General features: G+C 37.3%; 1 protein-coding gene across 1 annotated transcript in view; it reads left to right on the plus strand.

The window, feature by feature from the left end:
- Positions 1 to 14,093, plus strand: part of PLXDC2 (plexin domain containing 2) — a 156,523-nt gene that overhangs the window by 138,538 nt on the left and 3,892 nt on the right. The window contains exon 13 of the mRNA XM_009330608.1: positions 5,058 to 5,218. Within this exon, the coding sequence (XP_009328883.1) occupies positions 5,058 to 5,218 (161 nt within the window). The remainder of the gene's footprint in view (positions 1 to 5,057; positions 5,219 to 14,093) is intronic.

Genomic DNA, 14,093 nt, shown 5'->3' on the forward strand with positions numbered 1-14,093 from the left:
GCTAAACAACCCCAGTTCCCTCAGCTGCTCCTCATAAGACTTGTTCTCCAGACCCTTCACCAGCTTCATTGCTCTTCTTTGGACGCGCTCCAGCACCTCAATGCCTTTCTTGTAGTGAGGGGCCCAAAACTGAACACAGTATTCGAGGTGCGGCCTCACCAGTGCCAAGTACAGTTTCATATTCATCTGACCAACCAGCTAAAAAATCATGGGTTTTGATGATCGTTAAGAATTCCTCTAATTGCTGCCACGTGACCTAACAGCAAACACTCATTTTGTCATAAAGCATTCCTATATGAGAAGAAATTGCAGGGTTCATTCTCTGTCTCTTTGTGACAAATTTAGGGGTTTGCCATGAAAATTAATTCATCTGGTATAAAGAGGAGAGAAAAGCACAAAGCTCAGTACTGAGTTATGATCTTTAGGCTGATTGCTGCTATTTAGGTCAACTATGTCCCTGGCTTTGCTAGTATACCTGTGTCAGTCAGGAGGGTCAAATATAGTATTGCATTTTATCCCTTTAAGATGCACATGCATATAAGTGAGTTTGAATTGGAGCTTTTTACCATCTGATCAAAATGCAAGAGTAAAAAGGAATGACATGGCTCTTGGAGGAAAAAAGCAAAGCTTTATTTTCCAAGTCCGCACAAGGAAATTCTACTTTTTGTCGGTCATTTGCCCTTGGTTCCATGTCACTTTATATAAAGGAAAGCTTCTAGCCAGGAGGTAACAGAATTTCACCTATTTTTCCTCTATTTTACCATAAAACTTTTTTGTATCTCTGCTCTCACACACAGAGATATTAATTTCTGGTAAGTAAACTCTTTTCTATCTCACATCATGAGAGATGTACATGTATGTACCACAATTTTGTTTTCTCATATATAAAACTATCACAATAGACATTTTGTGTAAACCTTAAATTTAGATAATAAAATACATTGTATTTCATTATTTTGCAGACCTCAGTGGTTAATATGTAATAGTGAGACAAACAATATTGAGAAAGTATCCATTACAAACACTCTAAACAGTCCCAGTTTGTACATACCTTTGTTCCTGTTAAAGTCACACAGTCCCCATGAACCAGGACAAGATTTTCATTCATGATAAATCCTTGAGTTTTTTGTTTTTCCTGCACCAAAAAAAGCTAACCCAACTCTAACTAGAGACATAGTATAATAATATAAAATCAAAGATTATATAGTCTTTATGTGTTTATCATGCAAACAATGAGAACATTTTTATTGTGTTTTAACTTTTACTTTTTAAACAGCATTCCGGCAGGAGAACAGTTATTTCATGTTTGTATTGTGTGCCTTTGTATTTGGGAAAAAAAGTTACTTGCTGTTTCTGTGCTGTCATTCAGCACCTAATGAGAAGCAGACTAACCTTGCAGATGTTAACATGCTCCTTCTGCTTAAAAGGTTTATAAATGTACGAATTTGGGGAAGAGTTATAAATAGAGCATATTGTATGTAACAGCTGGGTTTCTGAGCACAAGAAAAGGAAAGTTTGGGGGAAGTTCCACTGAGAAAGTTCCTTTTGGGAAAGGATTGGTCATAAGACAAATATCCTCCCATGGGTTTAGCCTCGTCTGGAACAGCAGATGTGCTGTGATAATCTTAATAAGATTTCTGCACCTGAAAAAGTTTCAGTGTCCATTTTTTTCATCTAGTTCCCTTGGTGGCTTTTTAAAAGAACTGTCAGTTGATTTTGCAGCAGAGAGTATTTTCAAAGTTGACAACACTGTTTAATGTCTCTGTGCAAAGACAGTGAAATCAATTTCTCATGAGTATTTGAGCCCTGGAGTCAATGAACTGAATTTTGAATATGGAAATTACAAGTTACTCACACTTGTCATTTAAGAAAAGCATTTCTTGTATTCCATTATGTTCTGCGTTTGGCATTCTGATCACTGCACTGATGTCCATGCAGTGCTCCACCCTAGACCAGTAGAAAGCTGGGCAGGCAGTTGTCACCTGTATTATTTGGAAGAGACAGCATTCTCGTTTGCAAAGCTGGATGCTAAAAATATCTGAGAAAATATCAAATCAAAGGGGATTAATTTGATGGCCTTTACAGAGTGATTAGGACCTTTGCTGAAGTCCAGCATTTTTTAATATGCAGAATATGATATTCTGCCTTCAACCATAACATAGTACAAATTACTCATTTAGTGCAAATTGGCCTGAAAATGGGTACAAGTGATAAAGTAGTTTATGATGCACTGATGTTGCATTGAAGGAAAGAGTCGAAGAGTATGAAGCTGTCAAAAAGACAATTATGAGACAGACAAACTATGAATTGCCTGCTCCTTCTGGGGAGCAGTTACTTCTCAGTAGGGTGACTCACACAACTAACTGCTCATCACTGGGAATTAATAGCCCAACCCAGAGCATGTACAATAAAGCAGGCCTTTCCTGATGGCCTTTCAATTGCTTAATTTGCATTTGCTTGGTGATTTGAAATATATGTGCAAGTACTAAATATTGTTACAGTGCATGAACAGAAATTAAAACTGGAGCTTGTATACATTCATCTATTCTCTGCTAAAAGTGAATAGCTATTTAATCAGTTATTAATGGTTATGTCAAGTAAAAGACTCTGCTATCTGAAAGTTAGAGGAACCATTTTTAGGGTCACCTTTCTTTCCTGTCTCCACCGTAAATCTTGCATCCTTTGCTACATAGTGCTACAACTACCAGGAAGTGTTTAAGTGCCCTTTAGGTGGGAATACATTTGCAAATAGATCTTCCACATCCTAGGCAATATCTCCTTTCTTTCACTGCAATGTAAAGGATGGCCTGGAAATTTTCACTCTATGTACAGTGTTAAAAAAAAAAAGAAAAAATAAAATAGGGCTGACACTGCTTTTCTTTTGTAAAAGTTCCTATACATCTGTGTGAACTAAGCTTTAAGAAAGCTAAGTAAATCCCTTTGTAGGATTTAGGTAGGGAGAGGCCTGTTTCTTGGATCCTGTTCATGCCTAAGCTCAAACTTGATGTCCACAATCAGCAAAATTAAAACTGAAGTTCCTCTGTGGACAGGTACTCATGAACTTTTCAGTAAAAAGAAACATACCGTCAGGATTAGGCAGTACCTGAGTGGGGGTCCATGCTTGCAATTTTTTATTACATTCATTAATGCCTCCCACATCCTAGTTTAGCCTCTCAAATTATTGGGTTCTTTTTCTTTATCCTCTGATTCTGTTACTCAGCTCCTTACTCCACAAGCTGTCTTACTGACTTCATGGGAAAAAGCAGAGCAATGCTGCGGAGTTTCAGCTGTCCTGACTCAAGATTGAGGAAATATGGACAAAAGCAGGGGGAATTTACATGAATCGCTTCACTCTCCCATAGATTCACTTTCATGTTATAGTTAGAAATAGCTCTTGGCTAAGATAATACATCTTCATTTTCCTTTTGTCCCTATTGGCACAATGGTGCCGTGCAATCCGCTGGGCCATGCAGCCTTCCTTGGTCTGGTGAGAAAAAGTGCTGCCACACGTGGATGAGCTGTTACACTGAGGTTAACCATTCCTATTTTCTTTTATTGCCCCTCATACAAGCCATTTAACACTGTATAAGGACCTAGATCAATATACCCTTCTATTATTTTCCAGTTCTCTTTTGTACTATTAACGTAGAGTGCTCTAGTCACAGTCTGATGAATGGTAAAAGACCATGTACAGTTATTGTTACTGTTGTTGTTGTTGTTGTTGTTGTTGTTACTATTAATAACAATAACAGTAACTTCTTTGAAGTGGTACCCTTAACTCAATAGCTGTTTTCCAAGAACGAATAAAAGGGACAGTCTCTGACCTCACAGACCATGACACTCTAAAACAACAAAACAAATAGTTCAGGGGTATGGCACAACAAAAAGGATGACTGCAGAAATCAACAGTTTTCATTATAGTCAGCTTGGCAAACAAGCATGGTGAGAGGAAATTTAAAAGTGGAATTGAAAGAAAATTTCTCGTAAGCGAGACCAGAGCCAGGTTTTGTATGGAGTAAGGCATGGAGGTGATTTGAAGGATTGCCAGAGGGCAGAAAGCAGTGGGAATATTAGGAGAATGATATAAGTTTGGGAAGCCAAATGACCAGTGTTCTGCTGGTGTTTCTTAAACCTAGGGCTTCTGAATTGCCTCCAGTGGTGTGTAGAACAGCACTTCTTCTGTGCAAGAGGGTGCTGAAGAATCATTGCTTATCACCATGTTTGTACTTGCTGTGATACTCCGGGTTGTCCAAATCAGAAATCATACCTGAGCACAACCAGTTCTACAGATGTTGGCTAATTTATTGAGAGACTTTTTCAACAAAGGTTACAGTGTTGTTAAAAGACTTCCAGTCACTTATTTGGAAGCACTGCTAAGTTGCTTCTGTGACAGAGACAGCCCTCTTTTCTCCTGACAGGAGCATAGCATGAGCGGCCTCTCGGTATCAGGTTTAGTAAACGGATTGTCTTCTGTAATACTTTGGTATGATGAGTGTTCCATTCAGACCAAGATTAGAATATTGCAGGGTCATTTAACATCCATCTGTTACACTTTTGGCTGTCTGATTCAGTTGCACAGGGTGATTCAAAACCCCTCTCCAAGCTAATGAATCATGCTTTCAGAATGTGTTTATTAGATAGACCTCACAAGGGTTTGTGGCATGTCTCAACTTGAAGCTTTAAAAACAAAAATACAACATTCAAAATGTATTCAATTAGTACTTTTTGTCTGTAGGGCAACTGCGATAGTTTTATGAGAAAATCAAAGCAAAATTCATTATGAAGGTAATTCAGAACTTCAGAATGTCCAGATTGCATTCAAAAGGATATTAATTTTGTTTATTGAGTTAGAATTAGTAAAACATTTGGAAATGTCTGTTCATTAAGATTATGAGAGTATTCAGTTGTGGGAAAGAGACATCTAACATCTTTTTCCAACTTGGGCTGTGGAAAACGAGGAGCATGTAACACAGAAAAAGCAAATGCTCAATTGCTAGCTGTGAAATGGAATGGATAAGACATAAGTTACTGTGCTAATAAGTGTGCCATTTGTGCAGCTTCCACAGACGACAGTGCAGCGGAGAAGAAAGGTGGAACACTTCACGCCGGCTTAATTGTCGGCATTCTAGTCCTGGTCCTCATTGTGGCTGCAGCCATCCTTGTGACCATCTATATGTATCATCATCCAACGTCAGCGGCTAGTCTCTTCTTTATAGAGGTAAGACAAAAATAACATGTTGTGTGACTAGTCTTGTCGTTTGGCTAGTATAATTGGGGTCTCCAGAATAGAACTTTCTTAACTAAACCTAGAAAGTATTCTTGTGTTCGTAGTGTAAGCTTTGAAGAAGTGGACCCACCTCACCTAGTAGGTGATGCTGTTTTATTCTTAGCATGTTTGTCACTCAGCTGCTTCTTTAACTACTATTGTTATTACTTTTTTTTTGTTTTTACACAGGACATATGTCTGAAATATATATCTCAGATACCACTCCAACTCCCTTACCTATCCTTCATTGTCCTCACCATAGCTTTTTTCCATTAGCTGTCATGTGCACTGGCATTTTATTTTGGGACATATATTTTTTTCAATTATTTTCCTGTGAAAAAATAAAACATTTGCATGCATTAATTCTCCAGAAGAGCTGACTCAAAGTCAGTTTTTAGCTGGAAACATGTGTTAGCTGTTCCATTCATTCATTTGTAGAAATCTTTTAACACTTTGCCTCAGAGTGTGGGAAAGATTCTTTTCAGCTAATTTTAATATCTAAATCTAATATAATATCCCTTTGCTCTTTTTATTAGTGTAGAGAGAAACAAACTCTTTTAGACCATGATTCATCTGACCTATTCGAGATGTCTCCTTTAGGATTAGATAAATTAACATTTTTCTCCCTCAAATGTAGATAGCTACCTCAGGTGCAGACATCTACATTGCAGATGCTGACATTTAGTCAGCTCAAATCCACTGTACATGACAATATGAGAAAGGAACATTTTCCATAGGTGTTTGATTCTACAAAAAACTGTGAATACCTACACTTGTGCTTTTTTCAACTCAGCAATGGTCCTCTACCTTATGATAAGTATAGTTGCTAAACATGAAAGAAAACGCTGATTGTTCATAACCCCCACTTGCAGTACTCCCTTACTTTTAAGAGCCTGGACACTTTCTAATGGGCAATAATGAAGATGCAGAACCACTGGAAGTGTCACTAGGGACGTACCTAGGGATTGCTTAGGTAAAAGCCTGGACTGGGAAGATATAGACATTCATTCTTAGTGACAGCATTGTGAATTGAAGCAAGACATGTACAGGAACAGAATGATTCATCTTTAAAATTATATTATAATAAGTATACTGCTTAGATGCAATAGTAGTGACAGAAATCAAAATGAATTGTTTATCAGTATTCCAGGCTCAAACGCTGGAACTGTGTTAACCATCGGGGAACAGCATCCACGTAATAAAATCAATAGCTTGCTTTCATGTCCATGCGGCATTTCAAGCCAGTTCTCTATTGATGTAGACAAACAAAACTCCAATGAAGTCCTTGTACAAAAGAGAAGGATTTGTCCCTTTCTTTTTTTCACACACAGATTGAATTGCTATTCTCTCACCCCAGTAAAAACAAGTTTCTTATCTCTTATGATGTGACTGAAAAGGCTAAGTAAATGGCAACACCATTTTTTAAGGAGGAGAGAAGAATACCAAATTAAAACACACATTTATTTATTTATTTTTGTTCTCAGTGTAGTAATGGCATGTTAATTTATTTCATTCATTGATATCATACTCATCATGTGAACAGTGGTGCCTTTATCAGTTTTGTTAAAGCCATTCCACTGAATTTAATCTTTAGGTGGCATTAATCAATCTATTCAGTCAAAGCTAAAAAGACTTTTAGCAAGCAATGTAGGCTTTTAGAACAAATAGAAAAACATAATCTTTCTGTTTAAAATAAAGTAGAAGTAATTGAATAAGGACAGGAGGAAGTAAATTAGTCAAAATCAAATTTATGCAAAATGTGGTGTAAACTACATCCTCTTTTGGTTACCAGGAAAATTGTGATACTTGTGGAGAATCAGCCATTTAGCAAGAATTATAAAAGGTTCTAGCCATGAAGGGGTGCCCCTTCCCTGTGAGTGGTAAAACCACCAATGCATTGGTAAAACCACAAAGGGTGGAGAAAGGGATTACTCTGTATTTCAGAACATTTCCACAAATTCCAAATTGTTGGTATCATAAGCATAGAAGAACAGAATAAGTTCATCCATTCTGGAAATGAAATTGCTTTTAAGAAGTTTAATCATTTAATTTCCAAAGGAAAAAAATAGTTTGACCAATTCAAGAAATAAAGAGTAGAATATATCATTCTTATATTCATCTGATCTATAGGATGTACATGTTTCCAATACAGAGGAGAATGTATCTTCTCAGACTTGCATTTTGAAACTGAAGTACCAAAAAAAAAAAGAGGCATAACTGGTATAAATAGGTCACTGTTACAAAAAAGCATTCCTTCCATTGTATTTGTGCAATGGAAAAATATTTGAGTAAGCTGTTACAGATAACATGGTACCCCATATACCACAGCAGAGGAGCTGCATTACTTATGGGACATGAATGAAATGTGGATCTCATGTTACCGTTCTGGGGAGAGAGCTCAAGAGGATTGCCATGGACTTGGTCATGAAATGAGAACAAGCTCATAAATATTTCAGAAAATAATATTGTTTTGTATAAGTCTCATGATTAATAAAGCAAGTTGCACAGTTAAAACAAGATGTGACAGATGGACAGGCAGCTCCTTCATGCAGTTGTCTAAAAAATTACTAGTACACTGTAGCCTGTCATCAAGTCTTCTAGCCAAATCAAGATCTGCATCAGTTTATCTATCAACAGTAATTAATATAAATCTAAGGCTGGGCAAAATAAAGAACAGGGACCTGCCCCATTTGTGTTTACTTTCAAATAAGCTACTTTATAGAGGCATACTTTATAGAGACATCATATTGACATTAAACATAGCATTCATTTAAAACTGTGACACAACTAATAGAGAAGCTTCTTTTTACATCTAAGATTCTAGGATGCTGTCATGATTTTGCAGGTAAAGCATCATTTTCAGTCAGATTCTGTTGGGGTTTTTAGCTTAAGAGCTATGTAAGGAATTTTGAGCTGATTTGGTTTATAGTCATGACTGGTTACTGTATAAAGAAACGTATAATAGACTGATCCCATATCTGAGGCTTTAAGTCTCTTTCTCCCTGCAGATTCTCTGCAGATATCACCCAATATCCACTTACCACCTCACTCAGGTTTTCACATAGCTCATCTCAAATCCCACTCGTGATGCCCCTCATGTTTGTCATGTAGCTCCTTTTGCTCAGTGAGCTCCCCCAGATAAGGATACACCCACACTTTGACTGCACTGTTTAACTTTGCACTGATAAATGCAATCCCTTGTGACACCTCTGAGCACCATTAAATGATATCCTGAGTGCACTAGTTGGTTTAAATAAGTGATACACAAAAGCCAAGAAAAATGCCATTTATTCCAAAAGCAACTATTGTTTTAGAATGGAGTAACATTATTCTATGATTTTTTTACCCCTAAAGTCTGAAGAAAACATTTCCTCTAGTGGTTTTGTTCATAGCTGTTGAGCACAATGCATATGTGCAGCCCCACCTGGAACAAAAATAGCTATTTTGAACAAACAGCTTGAGAAGTCTTGAACGCCAATGCTATTCAATTTGCCCATGGTAAAGTATCATTTTAAAAGAATACCATCCGAATAGTTCAATACTTTTTCAAAAAAAGTTCCCCGTTTTGTTAAGTGTGTAGAAGATTCAAATCAAAATGCATTTTCCTGTTTCTTCCAGCCCCCACACTATTCAACATGTGTTTCATTGTTTAAGTTGGACACTTCTTTGGTGAACTAAAGACAGAATGAATTAACAACTTTTAAAGTGAAGGGAGCTCCAGTCAAAGTTCTAACGAATGCAGGCTCTTTCTAAAAGCTGAGGGTAAATGTTGACTAAAGATTAGCTTGCAGAGTGACAGAAGAGAAGTTGTATGCTTTGGTCTTTTATTTATTTATGGTTATCCCTGTGGTATTTTCTCTCCCTTGAATTTGATTTTATTGCCAATAATTTCCCCTTTTGAATCAAGTTACATACCTACTCTTACCTTGAGGAATCTTGTGTCTCCTGAGTATACTTTGAACTTATTTGCACTGATTTTTGAAAAGTAGCAAACATCAAATACTGCTCTTCCTGTCTTTTTCAACAAAGCAGAAGCTTATGTTGGAAATCTAGCTATAACACATAGCTACACACCAGCTACACCACAATTAAAAAGTAATTAATTTATTCACTAACCTATGTAGTATACTTGCATTCAGGATTTGAGGTTTGGTGGCCAAGAAGCCAAGCATGATGCCCCGATTGTAGTGGATTGCATGCTTATGATATAGATCGTAGCAGAAGTGGTATAGATATCTGGAGCTGAATGTAAATAGCAGTAAAGAAATTCCCAGCTGAGTCAGATGGATTTGCTCAAATTTCGTTGAGTTGCAGGCCAAATAGCAGCTTTAGTAGTATTTTAGATTTTACTTCTTCCCTTCTTTCTCTTCATGTTCTTTTTTTCTTATATTTTTAATCTTTATTGATTTGCATTTGTGTGTGAACTTTGGCACTGAGAGCAATTAATGTCCAGGGAACACTTAGCAAATAGAAAAGCAAGCCATAAGGCAGACTGTCTTTTACTCAGATGTCTTTTGTCTGTTTGCACCCAGTTATCTGTGGACAGAAGGGTTGCACATGACACAAGAATTTTCCATGTGTATGCTTTTTTTGTGTTTTTCTTACCTTTCTTATTTATATGTTGGTCCAAAGTCCTTTTATTGTTTGAAACTTAACTCAGCTGTCACCCCAGTGCTCTGCCTTTGGGGAACAAGGGCAACATGATCTGGCCACAGCTGAGAAGACAGCAGAGGAATTGCTGGCCAATATGAAGGCAGGGAGTCAGACCTTGTGATGTCTTTTTCCAGCTGGGCACGGAGATGCTGTTGCCAAACGTGCTTATGTAAGGCTCCACAACAGCAGAATAAAATTCTTCTGTGGCAGTTTTCTGCGGGTAGGGGATTTTAAGGAGTCTAAACTAACATTGCAAGTTAGGACCATCTTAACCTCGGGCAAAGAGCCTTTCTCTTGTATTCAGTTTACAGCTACAAAACCAAATCCCAGTTGTTAACATGTGTAGACTCTGAAGCTGTAGGGATATGAGTGAATTCAGAGCCTGTGCATTTCTTAATAGCGGCTGTGTATGGTGTATGTCTTAATAGTAGTTAATATGTCACACACTGAAGACAAGTGTGGGTGTTTGTGGTTACAAGTTATCGTTCTTTTGAGTTAAGATCCCATTTTAAAGGTCATAGCCTTTGCCTTCATGTTCCCAGCCTCCCTGGAGGTTTTCCAGAGCTTTATTGTGCTGATTCAGCTGCTTAGAAACAAGCATGTACGCTCACACACACACATGCACATACCTATGTCTTTTTTAGTTGTTTGGTTTACTTCATTTTAGATGTTTAAGCTGGATAATTTCACAACTCTGTTTTTTCAAATGGCCACACAGAGAGTTGAACTGGTGCTATGGAGCCAGGAGGTGACCTTGGGGAGAAAGAGAGGGAGGAAGGAATGAGCAGCTGCAGATCTTCAGCAAATAAAATAATAGTGTGTGATCAGACCCTGGGGGATGCACCTCAACTCTTCCTAATTTAACTTGAATTATGTCTTTACTAGTAAATTAAATGAGCCTGGGACTGGTTTTTAGCATAGAGACCAACCAGCATGGAAGGGTCTGCATTCCTGTCGTTTAACTCTGTCAGCCCCACAGTAAGGCGATGGCATGCGGACTATTAGCGTGGGCTGAGGATGGTTCCCAAATCCTTAGCCCTAGCTGGGATGGTCTGAGAAAGCACTAATTGATGGGTATTTTTCTAACAATTGAGCCATATAGTGGATTGTGTTGCAGTATCTGGAAACATTCACTGGCATGCAGATCTAGCAGTAGAGTTTCTCAGATTTTGACCTTCTGCTCATCCTCATCATAGAAGGAGAAAACAGTCAAAAAGACGGAGACAGTTCTTGCTGTTTCAGAGCTCAGGGAATTAATGGGCATTTCTGGCTCACTGTTACACATCTCCGTTTATAGCAGCACTTCACAAACAAGAGCCAGCATTTAATAGCCAGCTCTGTTCTCCATGCACCATTTCCAGGTTTCTGCATTAATGTCACAGATGCAGTGTATGTCTTCAAAAAAAATGAGAAGTAAGTAGGAGACAGAGTAAAAAAGAAAGAAGAAATTTTTTAAAAAGAGTCAGATCCTCAGCTGGCTTAGACAGGTGATGAAGCTCACACAGCTCTGCTGATTTCTTCTGGGATATGGCCCATTGTTTTTATTATAGATACACATTTTGCAGGGAATTATGCTTTTAGTTTGAAAAAGGCTTGACATGGTCATCAATTTGTTTTTGTCCAGAAGTTTGAGCTGAATTGTGTTTCATGAAGATGATGATTAAAAAGAAGAGAACAAGTATCATTTTTCTCTTCTTTCAAAGTGCTGCAGTGTCCTGGCATTTGGGCTACTGTCATTGATCTCACTGTCATTGCCTTGTACTGATAGTAAAGTTATTTTTTCCAAAGCTTATCCAGCTCAGCGGGAACCAGCAGCTCAGCAAGGGAAATGTAAATTGGCCACAAGGGAGAAGCACTAAAATAAATAATCAACACTGACAATAAAAGTCAAAGGTGGGGAGGAAGGAGGCATTCTGTTTCTTGTCCGTCAGCAGCCAGCTACTTAGATGAACCTAAGTCTGCAGAAACATTGTTATAACAAGAAGTGGTTTAAATCACAAAAAGATACTTTAAACAAGCACTTCTATCAAGGAGAAAAATAAATGAAGTCAGTAAATGATCCTACTGAATTTTAAGTCTGAAGCAATCTGTATTTCAGAACAGTTTCTTCAAAATATTCAATTAACATGGTGTCAGGCAATTGATCTTTCTTATTCCTGGAAATACATATCAGAAGTACAGTTTCAGATATTTGAAGCCTCATCCAATTCCAACTGTGATTTGCCAAATAAATTGGGTGTTTCTAGAAGAGATTAAAGACTGATGCATAAACTATAACTGCCTAAACAATATTTCAGGTAACTTTGAGCACGCTAACACATATTATGGGCAAGGTAATTGGTAACAGAAAAGTATTTCCTCGTCTTGAGAAAGTAGAAGGCCTGGATACCTGGACAGATTAACAGTGGACAAGTGTACTTAGACTAATGGGTCTTGATGGTATCAGGTTAACATTAGTAATAGATGTTACTATAGTTTTTCCCCTTTTCTTAATCCATTTGTGTAGGTCTTCACAATTTGTCCGGGGTTTTGATGATTAATCCAGAATTTGGATGGCTCTGTATTTACATATTTCCAGTTAAGAGAGTTAAACGGGTGTTGTTGGCAAAGTATGGTTAAAGAATACAGCTTTAAAATAGATTTAAATGTCCTTATACCCTTGAATTGGATAAAGAACTTGACATCAATGGACATGTAACCTTCAGTAGAAACAGTGAAACAGTCCTCTGAAAGTTTGAAAGGTTTGAAATACAGGAAAATAATCAATAGATAGAGAAGACAAAGTTGCATCAGAGCATTCAACCTAAAAAGTATCCAATAACTTCAACTTTTGTGTATTTCAGTAGGAAATGAAGTTTGCTAGGGAGCTCTGGAGAGTCTTTCTAAGACTTTGAAAGATTTACCTTCTCATGCTAATTCCAGTATTTATACTCACATAAACTCAGTTTGGAAAGAGAATTTGTGTTTCTCGCTGAAATCCACTGTTCAAGTTTACTGCTGAATAGGAATGAAGAGTTGATCCATGCACAAGCACTCTGGGATTTTATGCTGGTTGAAGTATACAAAGGAACTTTTGATGATCTTAGGAAATTTTCAGAACAAGGAGTGTGTGTGGCAGGGTTGTGGGGATGACAGAGGGTCAGATTTTTCATTATTTTTTCCCTTCACTGCTCTTCTGACACTGCAGATCTGTACAGAATCACGCTCATTCAATTTTTCTGTACAGAACGAAGGATAGGATGAGGATGGCATGAGGATAGTAGAGGATAGGATGTAAGAATATCAAATATGTAATGCATGTTGCCGAGTTCCTTCTGTCCATTACTGATAGAAACTTGACTTCATGCAGATGTATGAAAGGAAATGTAAAAGCTTAGAATTACTACAGCTAACAAAATATATATTATTACAATTGCTTTTAATGAATTGCCATCTCAGGTGAAAAGTGTTAACTGGCATAAATTTTAGAGATAGTGTATAATGTCAGCACCAGAATCTTTCAGGAGCAGGGCATCAGTCTTCAAATACCAGTATTTTAATACAACTTTATACAACTGTCTGTCCTCCTGTAATTGATCTTGTATATTGCTATCCCTTACAATACATTCTCCTATTGCATGTACAAAGTAGATTTTGTTTCTTGTTTATGTGTACTCAGTTAATTCTTTTAAAATATTTTTAAAATCCATTAAAAAATATTGAATTGATTTTGTACCAGCTTCTTCACTGGAAGTCTGAATTGATCACTTCCTTTGTTTTCAAGATAATATTAATTTGAGGCACTGATTGGGTTCTAGTCTGTAAGTCAGTGTAGAAATACATAATTCTTACTGAATTTTACCTCTTTACTAAATTGTAGCAGACTGTTCCACGCTTATTTTATAGTTGCATCATTGGTGATCTGGTGGCTCATAATAGGTAGGGGCCTTGCTGAGAGTAGAAAATAAATGGCTTCACTTTAAATGATCTCTGGACAGTTAATAGAGGCCCGTAACATAGAAACTGGTGGGTCCTTTTCCCTTTCCTCCCTTTGAATATGATCAAGTTTACTAGAAATTTATGTGTAAAATGCCACCATTACAGTCAAACACATACAGAAAGCACTGACCTATCTGAGACTCTCCTGTAGTTTTCAACTTGAGCCACTTCTTTCTCTTTTGCTTAAAAAAGTTAG

This window comes from Pygoscelis adeliae, unplaced genomic scaffold (genome assembly GCF_000699105.1).
Source record: "Pygoscelis adeliae isolate BGI_AS28 unplaced genomic scaffold, ASM69910v1 Scaffold27, whole genome shotgun sequence".
Classification (NCBI taxonomy): Eukaryota; Metazoa; Chordata; class Aves; order Sphenisciformes; family Spheniscidae; genus Pygoscelis; species Pygoscelis adeliae.